The sequence below is a fragment of the Sparus aurata genome, chromosome 19, assembly GCF_900880675.1.
Source record: "Sparus aurata chromosome 19, fSpaAur1.1, whole genome shotgun sequence".
NCBI lineage: Eukaryota > Metazoa > Chordata > Actinopteri > Spariformes > Sparidae > Sparus > Sparus aurata.
In genome coordinates this window covers 13,622,440-13,646,635 of record NC_044205.1, presented here as the reverse complement: position 1 = coordinate 13,646,635, position 24,196 = coordinate 13,622,440, and the positions used below count along the sequence as shown (strand labels likewise).

The window sequence follows — 24,196 nt, the reverse complement described above, 5'->3', positions numbered from 1 at the left end:
TCTTTAGCTGTTCTCCTACAGTACACCCTGATAACAGCAGCTGGGCAAAACACTTGCAAATATGACCAGCCAAACAGAATAAAGGCATTTTAAGTGGTTATTGGAGTGCCTTGGAATCTCAATTTATCTATTTGAATACTAAGGAAATACTTTTTTTTTAAACAAACACTTAAAGAGACTATTTGGTCGGGGTAAATTAAATTAAAAAATTTAGTAAATTAAGAAAAGCACAGGAAGACAGTCTTTTATAATGTTTTGGTATTTAATTCTTGGCATTTGACACCTCTGCTGCAGATTTCTATTAACGTGGGTGCTCAAACCTGTCACAGGCTCCCCCAGAGACAGTGCCTTCTCTATTGGATATTCACCTGCTGGATATGAGAGCCTGGGAGACTCGTTCTATCAGCGCAAAACACAGCAGGACCCTGTGGGGGCCTTGATGGATGCAAAGGTCTCTCCCTTTGTATCTCCCTCTGTCTCTCTGCCATCCTTCGCAGCCTGCAACCTCCCCGACTCGTCTCTATCTCTTTCACAGTTTTACCACTCTCTCTCTCTCACTGCCTGCACGCCATCATTACTCCTTCTACTTTGATCCATCTCTAAGGGGCCGGATTGCAGTCTGGAGCATATGCAGAGAGGAGATACAGATGCATGTGGGTGTGTGTGTATGTGTGAGAGTGCATGTGCGTGTTGAGGCAGCCTGCAAAGAGTGCAAGATCAGAGGGAGAGGTGAGAAGAAAGTAGGATTACCGCAAGGAGGAGTAGGAGGAGAAGAATAAAATGGGTGAACTAGAAGGGCCGGACAAATGCAAAGGCCAGGAGTATAGGGGGGTGGGGGGAGGGTGATATGGGTGTCATTTTCCAGCCATTTTCCGTTTACCCCACCTCCTCCACTCACTACAACTCACAAATTTCTCTATGCACAATTATCTCAAAACTCCTTATTTTCAATGTCGCTGGCCAAAGTCAAATCCTCCTCCTTCACTTCCTCCTCACTGCATTAACCATCCCTCAATCCCTAATTCTTCTTGCCTCCTTGCTTTTCTCTTTATCTCCGTCTCTGTTTATCTCACCCCCCTCTTTCTTTGTCGCCCTTCTTTCTCTCTCTTTCCCTCTCACACACACACACAAAACACACTTTTTCTCTCCTACCCCTTCTGCCCCCCCCCCCTTAGCTGGGTCCTTGAAGACCTCTCTAAGCTGAGAGGAAGGAAAAGTACTTTTCTGCCTCATCAGCCAGCTAAGCCCGGTGTGGAGAAAGAACAGCTAAAGGCTCCTCTACTACTGATGCTAACAGCTAATGCTAATGCGCCCTTTGCTAAGCATGAAGGCCAGTGGGCTCAAGCTAAAGGCTAATGGTAATCATACTTTACAGCATGAAAGCCTGTGGGTGGCTGACGCTTACGGCTATTTAACCCCGTTGTACAGACTGATCGACTGGTAAATGTTGACGCTAGTGGCTAATGTCTAAAATTATAGCTCATTAGCTCATGTGTGTCCTGTACCCTCTGGTTGCACTCATGTCCAGACACATGTACAACCACAATGTACATGCTTGGTTTTATCATTGCAGCTTTGGCTGGGCTAAATTCATTCCATACGAACGATATAAGGGGGACCTCTTTTCACCAACGTTATATGATCACAAGAATTTATAAATTAACCAAATCTTGAATGACATAACCATCAGCTCTGGTCTCATTTCCTTCTTCCGCTTTTAAGGAGATGATAGTTTCACAACTTTTGCAGCTGAACTTCTCCAGAACCCATTGATCCTGCCAGTTGAGATTACACAAACCTAAATTTAGATAAAATTTAATCTCTGCTCAAAATTTGAAAAAAAGAGCTTCTTTTAGGAGAGGTCTCACTTGGTAAAAAATGTCCTCAGTCTTAAACTGAAATTGGTGGTTATGATAACCAAAGTACAAGAAGGGAAATTGCACACACAAACCTGCACATTAAAACACACATAATCTCATGCGTTCCTCACCGGAGCGGTTATTTGGGGACGTCCTGACAGGAGAGACGGAGGGGGTTCGTGAGGAGGAGTAGGGCCTCTGTCTGTCTCTCTCTATCGTTGAGGCAGAGCCCACAAAGTGATACTGGGAGTAACCGTCCTGTAAAACAAACACACACAAACAAAGAAGAAACTGGTTACCGTTTGCAATGCACAAACACAAAATCCAATATCAAGTTGGTGAGAAGTTTGGGATTTTTATTATTATTTTACATTATACAAAGATGAGTCCAAAAGGGTTCTATAGTCACTTCCCTCACAACACTTGTTTATGTGGGCCATCTGTTTTTTTGTGGCAGCGATGACATTTTTTTCATGTTTTATCAAGTAAGCTAGATACCCTAACACTGATACAAATATGTTTCTGTTGTCATAGTCAAACTTTTACATGTTAGTGTGTGTGCATGCATGTGTGTGTATGTATTTTTACATAAAATATCATGTGTTTTATTGTCTGTTGTTGTCTTATATTGACCTGTAAAGTGTAAATGGACTCTCTAGTTGATGCGCGCTTTAAATTAACATGGCAAGAATTACTTGTTTTTGTAATCAGAATACTATTGTCTCATTACTTCAACAAGGATAATATAGTTTTTAAACTTGTTTTGTGCTAGCATCCAGAGATCTTTTACTTTGAAACCCTCAGTTGAGTAGATTTTAAACTTCAAATTTTTTCTTTTTCTTAAACAATCCCAAGGATGCAGTTTGTAGGTGTAAAGTAGGAAGGAGCCCTCAACAATGGCTTCAACACTGGTTCAGTCTTAAAGAATAAGTTCAACAAAAAAGGAAAATTCTGCCATTTTATCTACCCACCCCCATGCTGATACAAGGTTGGGTGAAGACTCACAAAAGTTTTCTGGAGCTTCACAGCAAAACAGCATTTCAGCATTCTTGGGAACAACTGGAATATATGGGGAATTGATTCAAATTGTAAAAAAACCCAAAACAAAACAAAAAACAATGGACAATGGAAACCCCCCCACCAAAAACTATTTAATGGATCCATACAGCTTGTCAGGTGTAACCCAAGTCTCTGGAAGCCCCAAGATCCCAAATCGATTTGAAAAGACTATGTGCACCCTCGCTGAATAGTGGAGACAGGGTCTGTGCAAACACTTTTAGCTGTAGTGAAGATTTTGACTTTAAAAAGCTGGTAAATAATGTATTTTCAAATCAATCTGGGATCTTGGAGCTTCTGGGGACCAACAACAGACGAGTTGTATGGAGCCTCTCTTTAACATTTCTTTTTTTTTCAAACAAGTCCCCAGCTTTTCTAAGAGAAGTCTGCAACATTGTTGTGCTGTGAAGCTCCAGAAATGTTTTGTGGACTATGAAACTTCACCAGACTTTCCATCAGCATGAAAGTAAGAAGATAGTGACTTGGGTTAACTTTAAGGAATCGCAGAACTATACTGATAGTGTCATGTTTTTTTTCTCCTTTAAAAGCAGAGAAGAACTGTTTAAAGCAGGGGTACTCAAATACAAATCTTAAAGGGCCACAAAGATTTTTTTCAATAAATCAAAGGTCCATGTATTGAGGTCGGTCAGGCCACATGCAATAATACTGTAATATTCAAAACAAAATGTCCTTTTCATTCTAAACAACAAAATACGAACTAAAATAAAATGTAATTTCCATTTTAACATAAATTAAAATACATAGTTGAATATTTCCTCTTTTTGTTTGCCTTCAAACATTGTGTCCATCACTTCAGTCATGCATTATTTTATTTCATTGTGACATAGATGTGACAAGCATCCTGCTTGCAGCTTGATATGACGATTTCAGTGTATTTATTGGTGTTGTGCTTATCACTGAATTTTGAGGAAATGTCTCTTCAAAATTCCTATGCTTCGTCTCATAATGCTGTTTCAAATTGGAAATCTTCATCACAGCTTCTCCTGGCATATTGTAATGCCCCTTGTGGATTGTGGCGCAATGACTCTTGGGTATTCTGTTGGTGTTGGTGTAATTATGGTTCGTAAATAAGATGATATGTAAGATGGTTGTGGGTTAATTCACGTCATTTGTTCTTTGATTAAATGGTGTTGAGTTTTAACAAGGATGATAAACATTTTGGCACCGTAAGTGAAAGGGTATTTGCAGGGAGAAACTCCCCGTCCGTTACAATGTTTGTGTGTTTGAAAATACATGATGAGACGGGGTAGAATTAGTTAAACTACGTCTGGCCTTTGTTACCGCTGCACTGTCAGATACGTGGGGCTTGTCCTGTCAGAGGGAGAATGAATGCAAATTTTAAATCCCTATTTCTCTGAGTCGCGGATTTTCACTGTTCACTTTGTAATAGCAATTTACTTGGAAACACGCCATTTTCAATCTTTTACCACCGGCAAAATGTGAATACGCAAACTGCTCCGAAAACGAAAGTGAAAGTTAAAAGTTGCGCTTGCAGCGGTGAGTGACCCAGCTGTCTCTGTATCGTTGGCATGGAGACAACTCCCGGTGCACAAGTGCTGACCCAACCAAAACACATGGTGAAGGATGCGGATGGGCCCCGGGGGCCGCCTACTGAGGATCGCTGGTTTGAAGCTACAAATTTGGGCACATTTGCGAGAACCTCACTTATGATACACAAGCTAAGGACACACTACCATACAATTTTGTATATAGTACATCATGCATTAATTATTCATAATTTAGAACAGATCAGAAGGGAGCACACTGACTGTATAATGCTCAAGTGGAAAAAGCTTGTCCTTGGTCACTTGTCACAAAAAGCAGTAATGTGTAAACTTTTATTTAACACTTGTGTGAGAAATTGGATTTCTATATTGGATTTCAGGAGTTTACAAGTCAAACATGTATTCTGGACAATGACACACAACACCCAAATGTGCACATACAACCATCCACATAACACAAATAAACAACTTTGCATAAAGCCTAGGCTTAGTGAACATCTCACTGTCCTTGTAGAAATAAAATTAATACAACTTACAAGTCCATGAGCATAATTATTGCCAAACCAATGACTTTGTATCTGTATTAGTTTAGCAGTGATGGGAGTAAAGCCCTTTTCATAAAAATGGATTATGAGAGTCAACAACAATCACAGAGCTGGAACTAAATTCAATTTAGCATTAAGATAATTGGCTACCTCTGAAAGCAAAACGCAAGCAGATGATAAAATATAACGCAGGCATGTCCCATCATAGCTTTATTGTCTCTGGGCCTCCGCTCGAATGTGGGAAACGGGTTAGACTCCGGTGACTGTGAGTACAATGATGAGAGGTGAATCACTCCAGTACAGTTAGGCTGGAGAGGAAGAGACGGAGGGGAGGAACATGGGACGACTGAGAGATGGAAGAGATGAGGCAGAAAGAAAGGGAGGAGGGACAAACAGGGCAGAAGCTGAGAGAGACAAAAGAAGATACAAAGTAATGAGAGTGACAAGGAGGAGGGAGGATGATGGAGGGAGAGTAATGGCAGGAGGGTAAAGATAGCAAGAGGAGGAGAGAGGTAACTGAAAGGGAGGGCTGCAGATGGAGAGGCAGAAAGAGAGGAGAGTGGGCTGGAGTGAGCACAGTCCCATGTCCTCCCCTGACTCCTGGCACAGCATTGAGGACTGATAGAAAACTGGAATCTCTGACACACAGCAGTTCAAAGGTTCCTCCCCAACACATTTCATCTTAAACCATGGAACCGTCTTATGGAACACTGGAACTCTGCACACTTGGACACTGTCAAACTGTCATGCTGCTCAAACGAACAGTCACTGAATACTGAATAATGAATGTATTTTGTAGACTGATGTGTGTGGTCTGTGCAGTTAACAAATGGGGTCCAGGAAAACAAATACGTATTTTCCCTCGTACCAGTTGTGCTATTTATCCAGCTAGATTCTGGTGTGAGTTGCTGAGTTGCTGAGATACCGCTGAGGAAATATCTGCCTCCTTTTGAATATATTGGAACAACAGCCTGACAAAATTGCCATCTTTGGAAACTTTTGGGAAATCCACTTGAATTTAAAGTTCTGTTGGTTTAAACAATGATCAGCTGCACAGCATTAGATAATAATGTCGAACCCAGCTGCCAGTCAGTGAGGTTTAGCAGGTTCAATAAATATTATATCAACAACAAAATTTAATCTGGGGCCAAATCCGACAGTGGCAAGTTTTTTTTTTGCAGCAGATCAGAGGTCCAATGTTGCATAGTGAAAATCTGCACTCTGAAGCCTTCCATTGTGAGCTAACAACATGTCCACAACAACAATCGCTCCATGCAGTGTACTTATTCTACTTGTCTTGCCTTTTTTCTCTTCTCTTTACACCCCAGCTCCCCTCTCTCTGTTTCACAGCCTCAAACTCTCCTTTCAGCTCCTACTGTAAAAATGAGATGGTCGCTAGGCAACCATTCTGCCTGTTGCTCTCACCATCACTGGATGCTTAGTTGAAGGTCGTGGGACTCCGAGGTAAAAAGCGATTACAGCCCCGACAAATGAGGTGTATGTGTGTGTGTGTCTGGCAGCGCTCATACCAGACAGCAATTATGGCAAAAAATTGTAAAAGGTTACACATGATGAGTGGTGGGTCCCCTCTGGGCCTCAGCGACCACTGAACATTGTCATTTTTTCAGGACTTCAATCCTTCCTCTCTCTCTCTCTCACTCTCACTCATTTCACTCTCAGATTTACAGTTGCAAGTGTTTTACTCACACATGATCTATCCATCATCACAGGAATAATCTGCCTCTGACCTTTGCATTCTTTATTTTGCTTGCTTGAGGTCCTGCAGATTTAGAAACTGACCTTTACTCTGCTGGTGCATTTATTGTCAGTGGCTCAGAATAGTGTAGGAGTGTGCCACAGCTCTTCCTCTGTGTCTTCCCAAAGCACTGTTGTTAGCCTTTAAATTTACGGAGGCTATCTTGACACCCCCATCTCCTCTCTCTCTGTCTCTCGCTGTCTAATACAGGTGAACATCAGAGGGAATTTTATTATTTTAAAGCAGTGTGTGTTTGAACCATTGTCAAAAATGCCAACAAATTGTGAGACTCAAATGCTTGTTTCATTACAATTAGATGATCATACTTTAACAGATTTGCGAGCTTTGTCAGTGACAAATTTTTGGTACATAAACTCTGTGTCACTTTTCCCTCAAATGTACTAATTAAATTTCCGGGTACATCCTGAGCATTATGTGTGCAACAATCCTGAAGAGGACCAGGTTGTGCAATCAGTGATCTCACACACAGACATCAATTTCTCACTCACTCATATCACACAAACACACCCACACACCGAATTACACATCCCTGGAACATATTGTAAATCTGTCACTCGAGTGACATACACAGCATCTCTCTGACCCTCAACCCCATCTGTCATACAAGTGTGTGTATCTGTTTTAGTGATTTGTGTTTGTTTGTGATGTATGTGTGTGATAGGAGTATGATATGTGTGCTCACATGCGCGTGTGTGTGAAGAAAGAGACTGTCTGATTGAGTGCCTGAGCTCGATCATTTATCAAGAAACGAGGCATGGCAGCCCAACAGAAATTACGCACTGAACAGGGATATGACAAAGTGTAACAGTGTGAATACACAGAATTAAATTCAGTGTTCGTGCGTGCGCAAGAGAGCGAGCGCATATATTTCGGTGAGTTAAAGAGAGAATTGAGTCCTTCTGGTCCTATTAAGGATGGGTCTATTTACAAAGTGACCATGTTTCAACTTCTTGCTTTCAACAGAAATCCCCTGTCGAACAGTACCGCACATTTGTTGTTCTCTGAAAAGATGACCTATAGCCTCCCAGGATCTGTACACACGCACGCACGCACGCACGCACGCACACACACACACACACACACACACACACACACACACACACACACACACACACACACACACACACAGTATGAGGACACATCCTGTCGAATAATCCAAATAAAATCGGGTAAAAGTAGAGTTTTACCACACTCTGGAGACTATTGTACATGATTTATCCTAAAGTCGGTGCTAGTGTTGCTACAAAGAGATTTCAGCTTTGGTTTATTCATGACTGCTGCAACACTGATCTTTCAAGTCATCTCAGATGCTATTTTCATACCGAGTTACTGTTTATTTATGGGCCCTCAACTTTTCATTTTAGCGCGTTCAAAAACTGCTGGGCAGACCACCCCCCCGTTCTGTTGCAATTCTCTTTTTCTTTCCCCCTCCCTCTCACTGCTCCCATGGCACTGCTGTAGGAAGTGATTAACTCTTCTTAACGCAGTTTGACAAAAAAACACATTTTCAAAGACACACAAACTTGCACAGAACCAAACAGGCATGTGTACCCATGCCCGTAACTTCTATGTGGTTTAAAAGTGTGTTGAAAACACTCTCATTACTTCAAGACTTCAAAGCAAACAAGTCTTTGCCAAGGCGGTTAAAACTGACTCATTATTGACCCAACACTTTTTTCCTCTTTCTAAAACCACGCACACGGACACACACACACACACACACACACACACACACACACACACACACACACACACAAAGCTCAAGCTTGCATATTTTCAAATTGTGAAAATTTCAAGAATCCACCTCACTTTCTTCTCTCACTTCACTCTTTCTTTCTCCTGCTTTGCCACTGTCTCTTTCTCCCCCTTTGCTCAAAAACATTCTGCAGAGACACCCGACTCCACTTTCGTCTAAAATGTATGCTAATCCATGTTTGGATTGGAGGCTAACAGGATTTTTGCAACACCCATGACCTAATACGTAACGCAGGGATACTAGCGGTAAAGTCACTTATTTTGAGCTCTGGACTTGGGTGATAAAGTCGAAGTGTGCATCCTTGAACGCAACAATTTCCACAGTTACAAAATTAGGCCGGTTTGTCACTAAACAGGCTCTGTTCATGCAATTTAGGCAGTAAACAGTAAGCTATGCTGTCTGTCAACCTTTAAAAGTAATTTTTAGAGGGACTGTGTATAGCATAAGCAACATCTTAACTTTCTGAACTGCTTAGAAGGTGTCAAAAAAGTGAGTTGAATCTAAATTGTTTGTGCAGTATTTAATTAAAGTTGTCCTGGATAACAACATCATTTTAACTGCATTACAAGATCTTGATCATTCAAATATGATGATGAAGTACAGGTGGATGAGTTAGGATGAAACTGTGGTTGCTACAAGAGCACAGACTAGAGATGATATCTTGTTTCAATTTAAAGATGATGGATGAGGTTTTTTCTGTTGGTGTGGAGCGAAAAAGTAATTTTCCTTTTTTTTTCATTGAATTAATGTTTACATCATATCGGATTAAATGAAACAGATGCAAGACTACATTTGCTGTTTCGAAATGTGCAGCCATCAATCTTGAACAGATTGTTACCTGCCTTTTATATCTGTCTTTATTAAATCCCAGTCTGGTAAAAAGTGCCCTTGAGGCAAACAATGTAAGTGTAAAAAATAAACAAACAAATTAATAATCCCCCCAAAAATGAATCAACCTTTGTCGGGCATGGTTGCCGAGTAAAGCCAATGTCCTTCATGTCTGATCACTGGAGTGTTATGCCATCCAGTCGAGTGTAATGCTATCCAGTGGCAATGATTAGAGAAGTGTGAAGCAGATGAGGCTCCAAGGGGTCACATGGGGATACTGTTCAGTGTAATACTGGGGATGAGAGGATGACGAATGGAGAGAGGGACACAGTCGTCAGGATGAGGCGAGCACACACTGATGCCATGAGGCGGCCTGTCCTGAACTGACTGCAGCAACAGTCAGAACTCTTGGACTCTGAGAGCCCACTGCAAATCAACACACAGGGAATCACTGCACTAGTTTCTGTTATTCTCTGTCATCTCTGAGTCTAATGCTCGTTGATTGTCTCTTGAAACGGGTGGAACAAATTGTCATTGGCTTGAGCTATTTCTTTCACTTCTACTGTATTAACACCTAAAAAGATATTTCTTTATGTACGTCTCATTACTTTAAAGAACAACAGCTCGCTCTTATTGTTTCAGGATTGTTTGAGGTTTGACATCTTTGAAAACTTGAAATTCAAGTGGGAAATACTAGTTTATCATTTGAGGAAAATAATCCTAGATGAAATGACTTGTTGAAGTGAATCATGTCACGGCGTGCAAATAATCTCTCTTGATGTTTAACTGAACATCTTTCAACAAAGATTTCACATTAAAAGCTGAATATGGGACGAGACTGAATAATATAAAGTTGTCCAAAACAAAATAAATGAGCGACACTTCACTATGCAGCATAAGCCAATGACATGCACACTTCAACAAATGAACACTTCAGAAGGTAGACATCTAAAAGTGATCATTAGAAGCATCGCAGAAGTATCATTTGTCACAAGGGGGTTGCATTCTGCAGCATTATATTAAACGTGTATATTATTCACACGCAGCTCAAACACATCAGCAGCTTTTTTCTGCTTTTTTCTCTCTGCACAGAGATACACGATACAAATTCAAAGCCAAGGACACCTCTCTGGAACATGTTACTTAATATTTCCAAATGTCTCACTGCAACTTGTTGATCATGCTTCTAAGGTTTTAGTGTGCTGAATGGCAGATAACCTTGGTGGATATTCACTCAACAACACTCATTACTGACGAGTGAAAGAACCAGAACATCTGTAATTACTTTTAATCAAATTGCAAATGCGTGCGGGTATTTGTCATTTGAAAAGAAACAAAAGAGCCAGGGGAGGAGAAAGTGGGTTTCAACAGTATGTATGCGTGTGTGAGAGGGACAGAGAGAGATAAAAGAATGTGTGTGTGAGTGAGCAGCGCACACACCAATCATCATTTCTCTCGCACTTTTTTGCACGTTTTTCTCACTTCTTGCTTGTTTGTGCCATTCTCTGAGAGATAAAAGTTAGCTACTGAATTAATGTGCTACAGATCTCTCGTCGCGGAATGTTATAACACCCAGACTTCATGATGGGTTAAATAACCACTGGCACTGATGTTAGCCTGTGTGTGTGTATTTGTGAAAAAAATACCCCAAAACAAAAGGCCAGTGACTAACACAAAGTTATTGATCCTCCTGCCTCTGTAAACACTGTTGCTCAGTTGTGATGTTGCCCAGCAGAACCCAATTATTCTTTTGTTTGGAGGTGGTTATGACTGACCTCAAGGCGGAAGTGCCACACGCACAAGCAACACACACAACAAAAATATATAGCACACAACCTAAAGCCACCCAGAAATAAAGGACCTGCAACTGTATGCCCCCGCCACACACCTTAACACCCTCAAGCAGGTAACACTACTGTTAACCAGCATCAATAAATATGATAACACTGATATCTACCTTGGCATGTAAAGACAAAATGGATGTCACTCACTGGCAGTTACTTCATCCTTCCTTTAAAGTTTATTTTACGAGTGTACTTACAGTGTCAACCTCCTCAGTGCCCTTGGAACTGAACCAGCATCTGGCAAATGTAGCTACTGTCCAGTTAATATATCATGTAGCTTCATGTACTTTGTATGGATTACATATATCACACTGCTGGGAATAGCTGGGGTATGGACTGATTTGCAATAAAAAATGCATCTCACAAAATTCACATCAGGCTTAGTTTCCTAATAAATATGACAGTTTAATTTGTTCCCCATTTGTTTATTTTGCGAACAATATAAACTACAAAAACTGCTGACTGATAGTAGTAGCTAGTGTCAAGCACTGGCAGTGTCTGGCTAAGCTGTTGATTGCAGGATGGTATTAGCTAAGCTTAGCAGTCGCTAAGCCAGCAGAGTTTCACACTGAGTCTGAGAAACAACAGCAAACCCTGACAATGATTGGTTCAGACCAGAAAGCAAGACATAATTCAGCCAGTGAAGTTTCAGCTTGGTATCCAAGAACATAGAGGTCAAGCCAAAATCTCCGGCTGTCCAAATACAAAAGGGCAACTTACCATTTGGAATAAATCAAAACTTAAACTGAGCATCCTGTATAATAATCAATTGCTTCAGTTCCAACAAAGATTTTTATCTGAAACACCTGAAACACCTTCCTGAGTAAAAGTAAAAAGCCTTCATCTTTACATAGTTCATCCTATCCCACTGTTAAAAGCCAATTTGCAATATATACTGATACATTTCTTAATTATAAAAGCCCTTTTTTAGACAGAAAAGGCGGCACATTTGCTCCAAGGTAAGGGCGGCAATGTGCCGCCCTGTCTTTCTAAAACGGAGGCGTAATATTCCTCCTTTTCCAAAAGTCGCCCCTGGGGTAGGCATAAACATGTGACATAACGTGAAGCACGAAGTTGGGCTGTGAACGGTGGCAACGCATTTGTCTTTAATATAAGAGCTTAACATTGCACCCCATTGGAGTTTAGAATTGGGTTCTCAGCGGAGGGCTTTTAATTTGAAAGTAGTGACCGTTCCTAGCTTGCCGCCCTCTGTCTAAAACTGTGGACTGAGCCACCAAAAGGACGGGCAAATTGGCAGCTTGCTGCCCTGTCTAAAAACGGCTTAAGATGCTCTGTCAAAGATGCAAAGTCCTACTCGCAGTCAGTTTGAATAACTGTTTTTAACAAAGCTTGAATGTTAAAATTACCATTACAACTTTTAGATGTAATATTCACAGAATAGCCTGGAACATAGCAAAGCATGAAATTTGTTAAATCCACAAAAAAAAATGTGATTGATTCATTATATAATATGCATACAGTAGACCTATCACATAATGACTGTGCTCTTGCAAAGATGGGTGTCACATTAATTCCTAATCGAATGTGGGTCGCAATTCTTCAAACAGGAGATCTATTTAACCACACATGACATTATTAAATGTTTAGACAGTTGACAGTTGATGTGTGTGCTATGTCCTACCTTCTTGTAGAGGGAGCGCAGGTCTCTGTACTGCCACATACTGCTGAGGACCTGAGAGGCTGCCTTTACCACCTTTGCTGAGTGTCTGGAGAGACACAGAGAAAGAAGGAGGGTTATTTCTCCTGGATCCCATTCCTTTGGATAATGTTGCTATGTCATTCTGTCCTCTGTCTTTACCAGCTGTACAAGATGTGTGCAGGCCAGTGGCACTTGTGATGGCTTTAAGAGTAAGGAGGCCATTGCTCTTCTATGCGGATAATGATTTTCTCTTTGCAAAAACTGAGAGTTTCCAGATGAGTTTCAAATGACCCTCTTTGCCATGCTAATGGTCCCTTCCCTTTCACTTAGCTGAAAGATGACTCAAGTAGGAGTAAGTTCATAAGCATTGACCTTCAATCAAATACAGAGGGAAGCAGAATAATGCTTATTTTCCATTTGTCCATCAAAATTTAACATGGTTTGTTGCCAGGAAAAACAACAGCTGTTTGAAGAATGATGCACTGGAATATATTGTAGTTACACTTAAATAAAGGTATCCCAATCAAATAACATGCTAATCTCCATTGTTTATGGAAACAAATAGTATGATAAAGTCAATGGTTTTGCAGTGCAAGCAAATCTAAATGGACAAACAGTCAGGGATTTGGATCATCACAACATCATGATAACTCATCATGATAACTGATTGCATAAAATTTTTGGAAAATGAGGAAACATTTTTTGGGATTTCCAAACCGTTTTTCTGTTTGTATGATAAGGTACTCAATCGGATACTGCTGTTGTTCCTGTGACATCATAGTAAATTTTGCTCCAGGATAATCATTTCAACTGACCAAACTAAATGTTTTTTTCAAAAAGTTCTGCAACTATGATTAAATGACTAAATAATACGTACATCATAGAAGATATCCTTCCAAAATTGTGTTTAATGTTTTGAAAAGGTATATTTTGACCCAAACAGAGATTTCTTAAACCTTACCAAGTGTCTTTGTTCACTTCACTTCACATCTAACCAAATAGTGACAGAAAAATGAAAAAAAACAAACAAACAAAAAAAAAAAAACGGAGAATACTAAGTGAACTTAATGTAAAAGAAATAGTTGAACAGAATAATCCTAAGTCTCATGAGTGAGCTTCCTCTACTTCATCCATTTACAACAGCGGCTTGCTCATAAATTGAATTTTTTCTTTTTCCTTTAGTATGTTGAAATGATAGGAACAACACCAAGATAGCAATATCATAGGATGCCATACATAGGATGTGTTTTAGGATTTACTGTTTCAAAGGTACTGTTCATAATAAACCAGTATTTTATCATTATGTTTTCATTTCATTATGTTTCTCAGCTACAGCTAGTAAACAGTGGTTATCTATGACAGCACAATAATGGGCATTTTCCCAATATGAGAGTGTGTAATTGTGTGAGTGTAGCACGCCACTGCAGATAAGAAACATTTATCCTCAGAGTACCTATCCTGAGAAAATGAAGATGTGTGGGCTATTAGCAGCTAACTACACTCACTGTGAAATTTGCACTTATGAAGGTTTCTTCCAGCACCTCATCTCTCTCTGTAATGGTGCCCTTGAGCACAGTTCCCTAAATAGACTGAGTCTCTCTCCATAACAATAAATGAACGTTTGACCCCCGTCTGATAACTCTTCAGTGTGACCCCCTGGTTGCGATAGCAGCTAGGCAGAACACCCTGCTTGGTCTCTCAATGGTGACAGGAGTTATTTTTCTGCTGCCTCTTCCTTGTTGTTCTCCAGTCTTGTCCTGTCTTTTGTGGATGAATGGTCACAAGGAAGGCAGGCACAGTTATGAATGATGGATGTTCATTCACAATAAGGTACTGGTCACTATTGAAGGATGCCCTGACAGGTTTAGCACAATATAAAAGCGAATATCTGTTTTGCTTTTTTACTTGCCTTCACATGTAATATTAGGATATAGACAGTTTATTTAGGGCTGGTTGTCCTTGAACATAAGAAAAGCTACTACAAGTCATTAGGGAGAATTCTCATTTTGGATATCATCCTCTCATTCATGTGTGAACAACTCAAACAAACACATGTGGATGTACAATGTAGCATGAAGTGCACTTTTTCCTCTTTGTTTTTAGCTCTGTGTCAGAAACCAATGCTTATGTTGTGAGGGTTGCAGTAAGTATCCTTTACCTTTCCTGAGCATAACATCATTCCTGTTTAAATCTAGAAGAATGTTAAGCACATATCATCATTATTATTTAAAAACCACTTCAACAACAGCGCAGGTAAATCTGTTCTATGGTTATAAATACATATGACATGCTTCTCCATAAACTGTTATATCATTATCCTCAGATTTTTAAGAGCACCAAATTTGGGACTCTTGCAAAAGTATTTCAAATGATGTTAGAGATGAACAATGTGGTGCTTCTCATTGTGACACTGTGTGCTACGGTCTCCTGACTCTGGCCTACTCACTTGTCTCCTTTGCTGCGGGCGATGCCGATGAGTTTTTCTATGCCACCAGCATCACGCAGGGCTTTGGCGTTCTCCATGTTCTTGGTGATGACTTCGTGCAGTGCGCAGCAAATGGCAGTTACCGTGTCATCTGACATGGCCTTGCTAGGAGGGCCTATGGTCCCGGAGGTCCCACTGCTGGTGGCGTTATTGTTGCTGCTGCTACTGCTGCCTGGTAATCGATGGATCAAATCTCTCATGGCATATTTACCTGGTGTGTGTGGAGAAAATGAAGGAAAGGGACAAAAGAAAATATTGGTCAAGTTATGTCCTCTGCTCATCCTCCTATTTGTTGCTAGTTTTGTTGGAAAAGTTGTAATAATTACATTTGGATGGACTGAGCCTTGATGACATGGACATTATATTATTTTTATTTTATATTCCATTGTATTTTCTATGATAGTTCATGTAACAATGCAAAGGGATAATTTTACATACAAAACAACATACAAACATTAATGTTAAGTGTAGTTACGAATGACTGGTACAGTATAATCAATACAACCAAATCAATAATACATTTCTCCATGAAATCAAACTAATATTGCTATTTTAATGTCTTTTAAAACAATTGTCTTGAGCAGCTAGTGAGTGGTTTGGATAACTCCATAAAGCTTTAGTTCGAGAGGGCACACTGCAAATCCTTTGACGCCCAGACATTAATACAGACATGCTGAGAATCCAATAAAAGGGGAGACTCGTGGTATTTCGGTGAATAGGCTGGCATATGAAGGAAATGAAAAAAAGAATTGACATTCAAAGAATGGGTGGTTGGAGAGATCGAAGCAACAGAAAAGAGGAGTAATTAAGAAGTGCAGGAGATGCTGACGGATAGGAAACCCATAAAGTCAGCCAGTGAGAGGGTGGAGGAGATAGAAGCAATAACATTTGGGGTGAAGAGGAGTTTAGGGCAAAGCTGTGTGAGGATGGAGAACAAAGAGGGACAAAATCATCTACATGTAACCTGAGCTCACCCACAGAGTCAAGTTGTCTGTTTATATATAGGTGTAACAGGGTCAAGACATGAAATAAATTAATGTCATCCACAGAAAATACTGTATTGATGTGGATGAGAGTGGCTTGTTGGCATATAAACAGATACTGCAGGTCTATAAAATGTATTTTTGTACTTTTTCTAATTAATTTCTCACTCAGATTTGCTGGGACATATGTACTGTTATCAAGAAGCAGTTGACTGTTATTTCCTGCCGTGTTTGTCTAAGCCGAGTGGAGCATCCCTTGAGAGTGAGATCACCGGATATGAAGTAGCAGCATATGACTGAGAAGAGGGGCCAATAAAGGAGAGATCAGAGCAAATAGGTGATGAGTGGAAGAGTGGAGGATGGAAGAGGAGCTGAAGAGATGAGAGGAAAGAGGAGATTGTGTTGACTGAGGATTGCACGAAGATTCATCAAACATGAGCGGCAGTCGAGGGGTGAGAAATGACCTGACCATCACGAAAACTGTCAATTACACTTGAATCATCCTGAGTCCCTGAACGAAACCCATAGGTCATGTTCGAGGTAAAGAATCAATTTGGATGCAAAGGTGATTGTAGGACAATGAACCATGGCTGAAATGTGATTCATTTAACAAAATCCACTTGATAGAACACTAGGAGCTTTCTTATCCTCATGCATACTAAAAGGTAAACTTCAATCAACTGAGCATCTCGACAAGAATGAATTGGTCTTCTCTCTCTGTGACAGAGGTGTGACAAAGCATGCCATTTAAACTTGTTTGTGCATAATGCTTCGTGTGTGAATACGACACTAAAGAGCTGCACAGTGTGAGTCACTGTCTCCTTCTAAATTTTATAAATGCAATTCTTCCTCTACTCAGAGGTAAAGAAGATTAAAACAGAGTCCTGGTGTAAGTGTTACATCCACTGTCGAATCATCCTGAAGTGTACCTTAACATCCTCTCTGGTAGCTGTGAAAACTGAGGCCGAAATACTCAGGGGGCAATAAACTCAAAACACTTTTGGATTTCCCTAACAGTTTTTTGAATAACATTTCTAAACAACTTATATTAAACACAACAGCACAACACTTCCCCACATCTTTATATACCTGGATGTTTTTCCCAGACCAATCCATCACTGTGATATCAAAGGAGCCCTTACAGGCTGGTGGTAAATCCCTTGCTCATATTACCTCTAATACGAGTAAGTGATCTGGGAAGGGCCAAGAACTGCAGAGCAATACGCAGTGAAAATCAGATGGGTTAGGGTTACACACACACACACACACACACACACACCTACACACACACACACACACACACGCACGCACACACACACACACACACACAAAATGCATGATTATACATATGCCCTTGTATGACAACATTGTTATACACTTGAATTCAGGCACCCTCATGAAGACACACATGAAGGCTTCAAAACACACGTCTGTACATGTGTGAACGTACAGATGTGCACGATCACACACCAAGACACACATACGCACACACTCACACATGTGCACTCCGTCTGTATGGCTGGAGTTGTGAGTTAATTGGCTAAGTGTTATCTCAGCCTGGCAGGCTGAACAGAGGTTAAGCGGTCATTGTCTTTTGGCCATGAGGACGAAGTTAAGCTGCATCCAAGAGGAAGACTCATTATCTGACTGACTTGAACCAGACTGACTAATTTCCCAGAAATTTACCAGCTAGTGACTGACTGATTAATTTACTTTCTTTCTTGATTTAATGATGTGACGTATTTGTGAGTGAGTGAGTGAATTATTTACTGACTGGCTAATTTACTGACTGACTGCCAGATAATTTACTGCGTCAATGACTGACAATTTATTGATTGACTGACTGACTAATTTATCAACTGGCTGTGGAGAATCCAGTAATAACAAAAGGAGGGTAAGGAGTGAGCACAAGGACGTTAATGCTATTAGAAGCATTTCTGTCTGCTTGTTTGTCTCAGTATTTTGTGTTTACAGACAGAAGCTCAGCATGTCAGAATATCTCTAAAATATGCTTGCATGTATGTGTGCACACAGGTGTGTGCATGCATATCCCTATCAGCCACTGCAACGTCATCACATTCATCTCAGAGGGAGTAAGTACGGAACAGAGAAGATGATATGAAAGGAGACATAGGAAGAGGAGTATAAACAGGCAAGGGGGCAGCATAGTAGTCAACCATGTTTATGAGGGCAGAAAGAGGAGGAAGAAGAACAGGAAGAATGACTGAAGGATATCTTTGGCCTACATATGCATCTGTGTATGCTGGCACGAATGCAATGTGAAATGTAGGGATGTCCCGAGCCGATCTGCAGGATCGGGATTGTGGCCGATATGGTCATTTTTCCACTGATCGGGGATCGGCAATTTTAAACGTGGACCCAAGCTCGATTTTTTTTTTTTTTACGTCAGAGCACAATTTGTGGCAGAACACAGACGTGCGTAAGGTTACTTATGTCTGCAGTGTGGAAACTGGTTAAATTAGAAAGCGAAAGCACTCCAGCGGTGACATGTAACATCTGCAATACGACCGCTGTGCGGAGGGGTAACGGAGGTGCTGCATTTAATACTGCACATTTGATACAGCCTATAAAAAACAAAAACAATCAAAGTTATGCAGCGAGTTCACTCAAGCAACAAACACTTGCGGATACTCTCAAAAGGAAAATATCCTTGAAACAGCACCATGGCCAAAAATATTACAGAGAACATAACTGAATTCATTGCTCTGGATAACCAGCTCATCTCTGTGGTAGAGGATCAGGGTTTTCTTTGTCATCCGGAGTTTTTGAATCCCCGATATGCCCTACCATCTCTGCATTACATTACGTTGCTTCCACTCTCGAGTTGCAACGTGCCGCTTTGCTCACAAGTTTCGTGGGTCCCATACAGCAAAGCATGTAAATCAGGCAATCGAGGAAATGCTGAAAGCGTGTGAAACGGACAAGCAACGAGTCCACATCATTTTACGTGACAATGTAAGGAATATGAAAAATAGCTATTGATGAAATGGTTACCAAGTGTGGGCTGCGTCTCGCACACACTTCCACGTTTCAGCTGGCTGTCGCAAGTGTCTGCCGTCACAGCGCAGCATCATAGACTCACCTGCTAATGCAAGGAAATTGGTAGGCCAATGTTGTAATAGCATATGCAGAATAAGAAAGAGCCATATGAAAGTATATATTTTGTTTAAACCTATTAAGGAACAGCCTGAATGCAGCTGTATTATCCCAGAAAATACTAGTTAAGGCTAAGTATCGGATCGGATCGGGACTCAGTATCGGCAGATACTAAATATCAAAGGACTCGGATCGGTGTCAGGCTAAAAAATACCTGATTGGGACATCCCTAGTGAAATGTCTTAATAGTAGAAGAATCAGACATCGAGGCCCTCATTATTTCCAATTATTTTAATAACACGCCTTGTTAGAGGAAGAAGCTTCCTCCTGATAATCACTGGGTGCTAAGAAACATGACTGGAAGCCTCCCACAAAAACACCTCACATTCACAACACACGGCAGTTATCTCTCACCTGAACATACACATTGCTCATTATCTGGCTGTCTGTTTGTTTGCCTCAGTTTTGGGATATTTTTTCCAAGTCATTTTGATCTAATATTTTTTTGCCTCAACTGATGTCGTTTTATCATTTCTTGGGGTTTAATTGTACAACCCTGATTCCAAAAATGTAGAAATCTGTCTGAGAGGTAAATAAAAACCATATGCAATAATTTGTCAATCCTTTTTGACATATTCAATAAACACAGTACAAAGGCAATATATTTAATGTTCAAACTGATAAGCAATTGTTTTCTGTAAATATACGCTCATTCTAAATTTGATGCCTGCAACACATTCCAGAAAAGTTGTGACAGGGGCACGTTTACCACCAACACTCAGTAATTAATGGGGACAACTGAGGACAGTAAATATTTCATTCTGGCTTGATACACAACTCCAGTCGCTCATCAGTTCCCGTTCTGTCAAACATTTTTCAATGGGAGACAGGTCTGGACTGCAGGCAGCCCAGTGCAGTACCTGCTCACTCTTACTCAAGGCCATGCTGTTGTAACAGAATGCGGCTCGGTATTGTATTGCTCGAATAAGCAGGAACATCCATGAAATGAAACAAGGATGCAGACGGTCCAAAACGGGTCTGTACCTTTCAGGATTTATAATCATTGGTCTGATTTGGTTTGATTTAGGTTTTATGCACTGTCCTAAATTTATTGCACTCAGGGTTGTATTTTACATCAGCGCACAGAGTTTTATCAAAGAACTAATATTAATATACAGACACAAATAGCAAAGGCTAAATTAAACTAAAGCAAAGATGTGCTCAGACACCACTGTAGTAAAATAAAATCTGGCCCCATTCCTACACACAAACACACACACACACACACACACACTATGATACCCCAAGCCTTCAAGAAGCGTATTGATGAATTATAGATTAATATAAATGGGAGCGAGTCGCTGCACTTTCCGAATGTCAATGCAAAATTCAACACATTTTAAATGCTAAATCTTTTGATGAGCTCATTGCCCAGATGAAGAGGTTTTTTTTTTTTGTTAAAAAAGTGGGTTTTAATTTCTACTAAGTATACAATCTATCTCTGAAGGGCAAGTTAAAGGTAATAAAGTGATAAATGGCCAATCTTTGGCTGTGTAAAAAGCATGTTGTAGTAAATACAAGAAGAAGCCATGCTACATGTCAACGCCAGGAACGTCATGTATTTCTGTAACCTCACACTGGTCAAAAGTTTTCATACAGGAAAGAGAGAACTACAGGAGCTGAGGGGAACATTAAGATAGATTTTATTATGAGTGGGTGGCGACTCCTTCCACTTTGAATTTCTGCTGTGACACAGACAGCACCTCTACATGCCGGAGTACAACCTCCCCTCTCTTTTTTTTCTCTGTCACTGAAATGTGAGCTACACCTGGAACATGTCCTCAAGGACAGAAACAAGCCCTGTGCTGATCACTGCACAGTCTAATAAACCTGTATTACACAACTCCTCCAATATAGCCATCTTCACCTGCGAGGCAGAGTTGGTAATATATTCCTGGGCTGCATTCCCTCATGTGTTGCTAACTCCCACTGAGCAGGGCGTGCTTCATCAGGGCCATAATGGCTGATTTGATTTAAAGAGATCCAATTACCCTCAACAATAGAGTGATTTGATTGTTTACTGGCGGAGAAGGGAGAGTGTTATTGAAGTAAAATTGGAGGTAATTGTCTCAGGGAGATGTGTGGAAAGATGATATCGCTTGATTGGCTGTGGCGTCCGACTGTCTGAGAATAAAGGATTGTTAATACACAGTTATCAGTGACTGGGTCGGGGTCCCTCAGGTGGGCTTCTGTACACTTACATGTATCAAAAGCTCCTAGTAATGTTGCTAAAGCCTTTCTGGGTTCTATGAATATGTTCTAGGCTGAGTAAAAGCGAATGTTACAATGGGAATTGTGAGACGATTGTGATAATTGCTTTCCTACAGGGCAAAAATGGATACTTGTGGACTCAAACTGCAGTTAAACAGTATGTGTATGACTGAATCATTTGTTTTATAGATGGAAAGCTTGTCTCAAATCATCATTTGAAGATATACTGAATTCATTTTTTTATACTATCTCTCAACATGTTAACGATTCATCCTTAATTGTTGTCAACCCAATGTGCTTAATTTGAAATGTGGTATGATTATGAGGTGCTGCAGCTGCTATTAAATATTCAGTGACAAAACAAGTGTTCCAGTGTTTTTGTCTGATTTGAGTGAGTTTCCCAGAGGTGATTTAATCAGTATATGACATCATCGACAGGGGGCGCCAGATTCAAAGCAACACAGTATTGGTCCCTGTTCTGTGGGCATGTTCCTTTATTGAGAACAAGAAAGCGAGGTAGTTCTGGTCTTTGGATGGTCTCCTCTGCCAGATCAAACTGCATTTGAGAATAGACACCAGAATTATATCAATGCACAAACCCTGATTCTCTGAAACATCAGTATTGTCATTCAGGGAGGAGTTAGGGGTTCTTTATTGCAATCAATTTAGCTCACTATAATCAAAATCATAAAACATTACAGCACTATAACGAGTTCTGGATCCTGGATACACACAAACACACCCTGCAGTCACTAAACATTAACACCCCTGATATGAAGGCTCTCCAAGGACGGTCTGATTCGGCACTGCAATGTGAGGTGCATTCCTTTAAACTTTTGAAAAAAATAAATATATCAATGAATAAATAAAATGAAGATGGAGAGGAGAGTGCAAACAGATGAAACACAGCAAGTTTAAACAGGTCAGAAATGGAGGTAAATTGGAAAGCTGCCAGCTGCCGCTTCCGTCGTTGTAAAATATTCTGCCTTTCTGTGTTTGGTGCTTTTCACACCAGTTATTTCTCGCCCTCTGTGTCTCTCTCTTTGATGTCTGTGGGTGACAGGTTTACAGCATCAACTGCAGAGGAGGGAGAGAGAGACTGAGAGAGAGAGAGAGGGACAGAGAGAGATAGGGAGGAGAGGCAGAGGATATTTTTTCCCCCTGCGTGGAACCTGTGGCTTCATTAAAGACATTCCACTGACGTGAAGAAAATTAATGCTCAGAGGATGTATAGATGCACACACATAAACATACTCTATTCATGCACACACACAATGGCAGAGAATAGAGAATTCTTATTGTGATAGTTAAAGTTGTTAAAGTGTGCAGCTTCTAAGTGATCATCAGCTAAGTTTTTACAAGTGCAGACATTTTCTTGAATAAAATGATGCTTTGAATATGTCACTTCTCACCTTTAAGAGGCAAAAACAGAAGCAAAATTAAATTTGTGCACCACCCAAGATGACCTGAACATGAGTCAGACCCTGGAGGGACGGCTGTAAGACAGAAATCTCATCATAGCATGACAGCCCTTTCTTTCTCTCCCTTGATATCTCTTTATTGTTCTTTGTTTCTATTTCTCTGTCTGCTGTGATCCCAGTCTGGTACAGAGGAGTAGAGGACGGAGAATGCCAGAGAGAACAAAGTGCGCTGATAAAGGACATGCCAGACCCTCACACACAAGAGATTCATCCCAAAGGCGACACTGATATTTCATCAAGTACAGCTGCAACAGGGATGATGAAATGTGTGTCGAGTCAGTGGGAAGGGTTTCTCCTTGTTTTGGCCCGCTAGCTCTCTAAAGTATCTTATGTTTATGTTGACAAAATGGATAATGAAATATATGTAAAGGCCAGCACGGGTGAACAGAACACAATGGACTTTCTTTGGTGATCTAAAATAATTTGGTGTAGCCAGGAATCCAAAAAGTCAAGTCATTTTTTGCCCCCTGCTCAGTGAAGACTTTCACTGTAATACAATGTGTGTATGAGTTTCTGTGTGTGTGTGTGTGTGTGTGTGAATAAAATGTTTACATCAAAAGGAAAATGTTTTTTTTTTCTACCCCTTTTGCATCTGCGTTAACTATAACAGCGCCTGACCTCTAACTCACACACACTCTTCTACAGACCCACACATTTTCAATCATGCAATTAGTGACATCCCTGCAGCGCAGTAATGTGGTTTCCACAGTAACACTCCCCAGCACTGATGTCATCAACGCGAGACACAAAGAGCGAGAGACTGCGAGAGAGAGAAGCTGAGGCGTTATGAGCTAATGTCTGAAACGGGAGGAAAGGAGATGGAGAGGGAGGTGTGTGTGGGGATAAATAGTTGGAAGGAGGAGAAGGAGAAAAGAAGAGAAAGAAAGAAGCAGAATGAGGTGGAGCAAAAGGGGAATAATATTCATGTTATGGTATAATATGGTAAAGCAGAAATGAGGGGTCGAGAGTAGGAAGGGTGGGTTAAGCCCATAAGAGGTGTGGTGAGAC

General features: G+C 40.6%; 1 protein-coding gene across 4 annotated transcripts in view; it reads right to left on the bottom strand.

Annotated features, from left to right (window-relative positions):
• ctnnd2a (catenin (cadherin-associated protein), delta 2a) overlaps window positions 1–24,196 on the bottom strand; it is a 271,445-nt gene that overhangs the window by 5,611 nt on the left and 241,638 nt on the right. For all 4 annotated transcript variants that reach the window (XM_030398742.1, XM_030398744.1, XM_030398743.1 and 1 more), the window contains 3 exons: window positions 15,298–15,547; window positions 12,834–12,918; window positions 1,991–2,117 (listed from right to left, as the gene is read on the bottom strand). In XM_030398742.1, coding sequence (XP_030254602.1) covers window positions 1,991–2,117; window positions 12,834–12,918; window positions 15,298–15,547 — 462 coding nt within the window. The remainder of the gene's footprint in view (window positions 1–1,990; window positions 2,118–12,833; window positions 12,919–15,297; window positions 15,548–24,196) is intronic.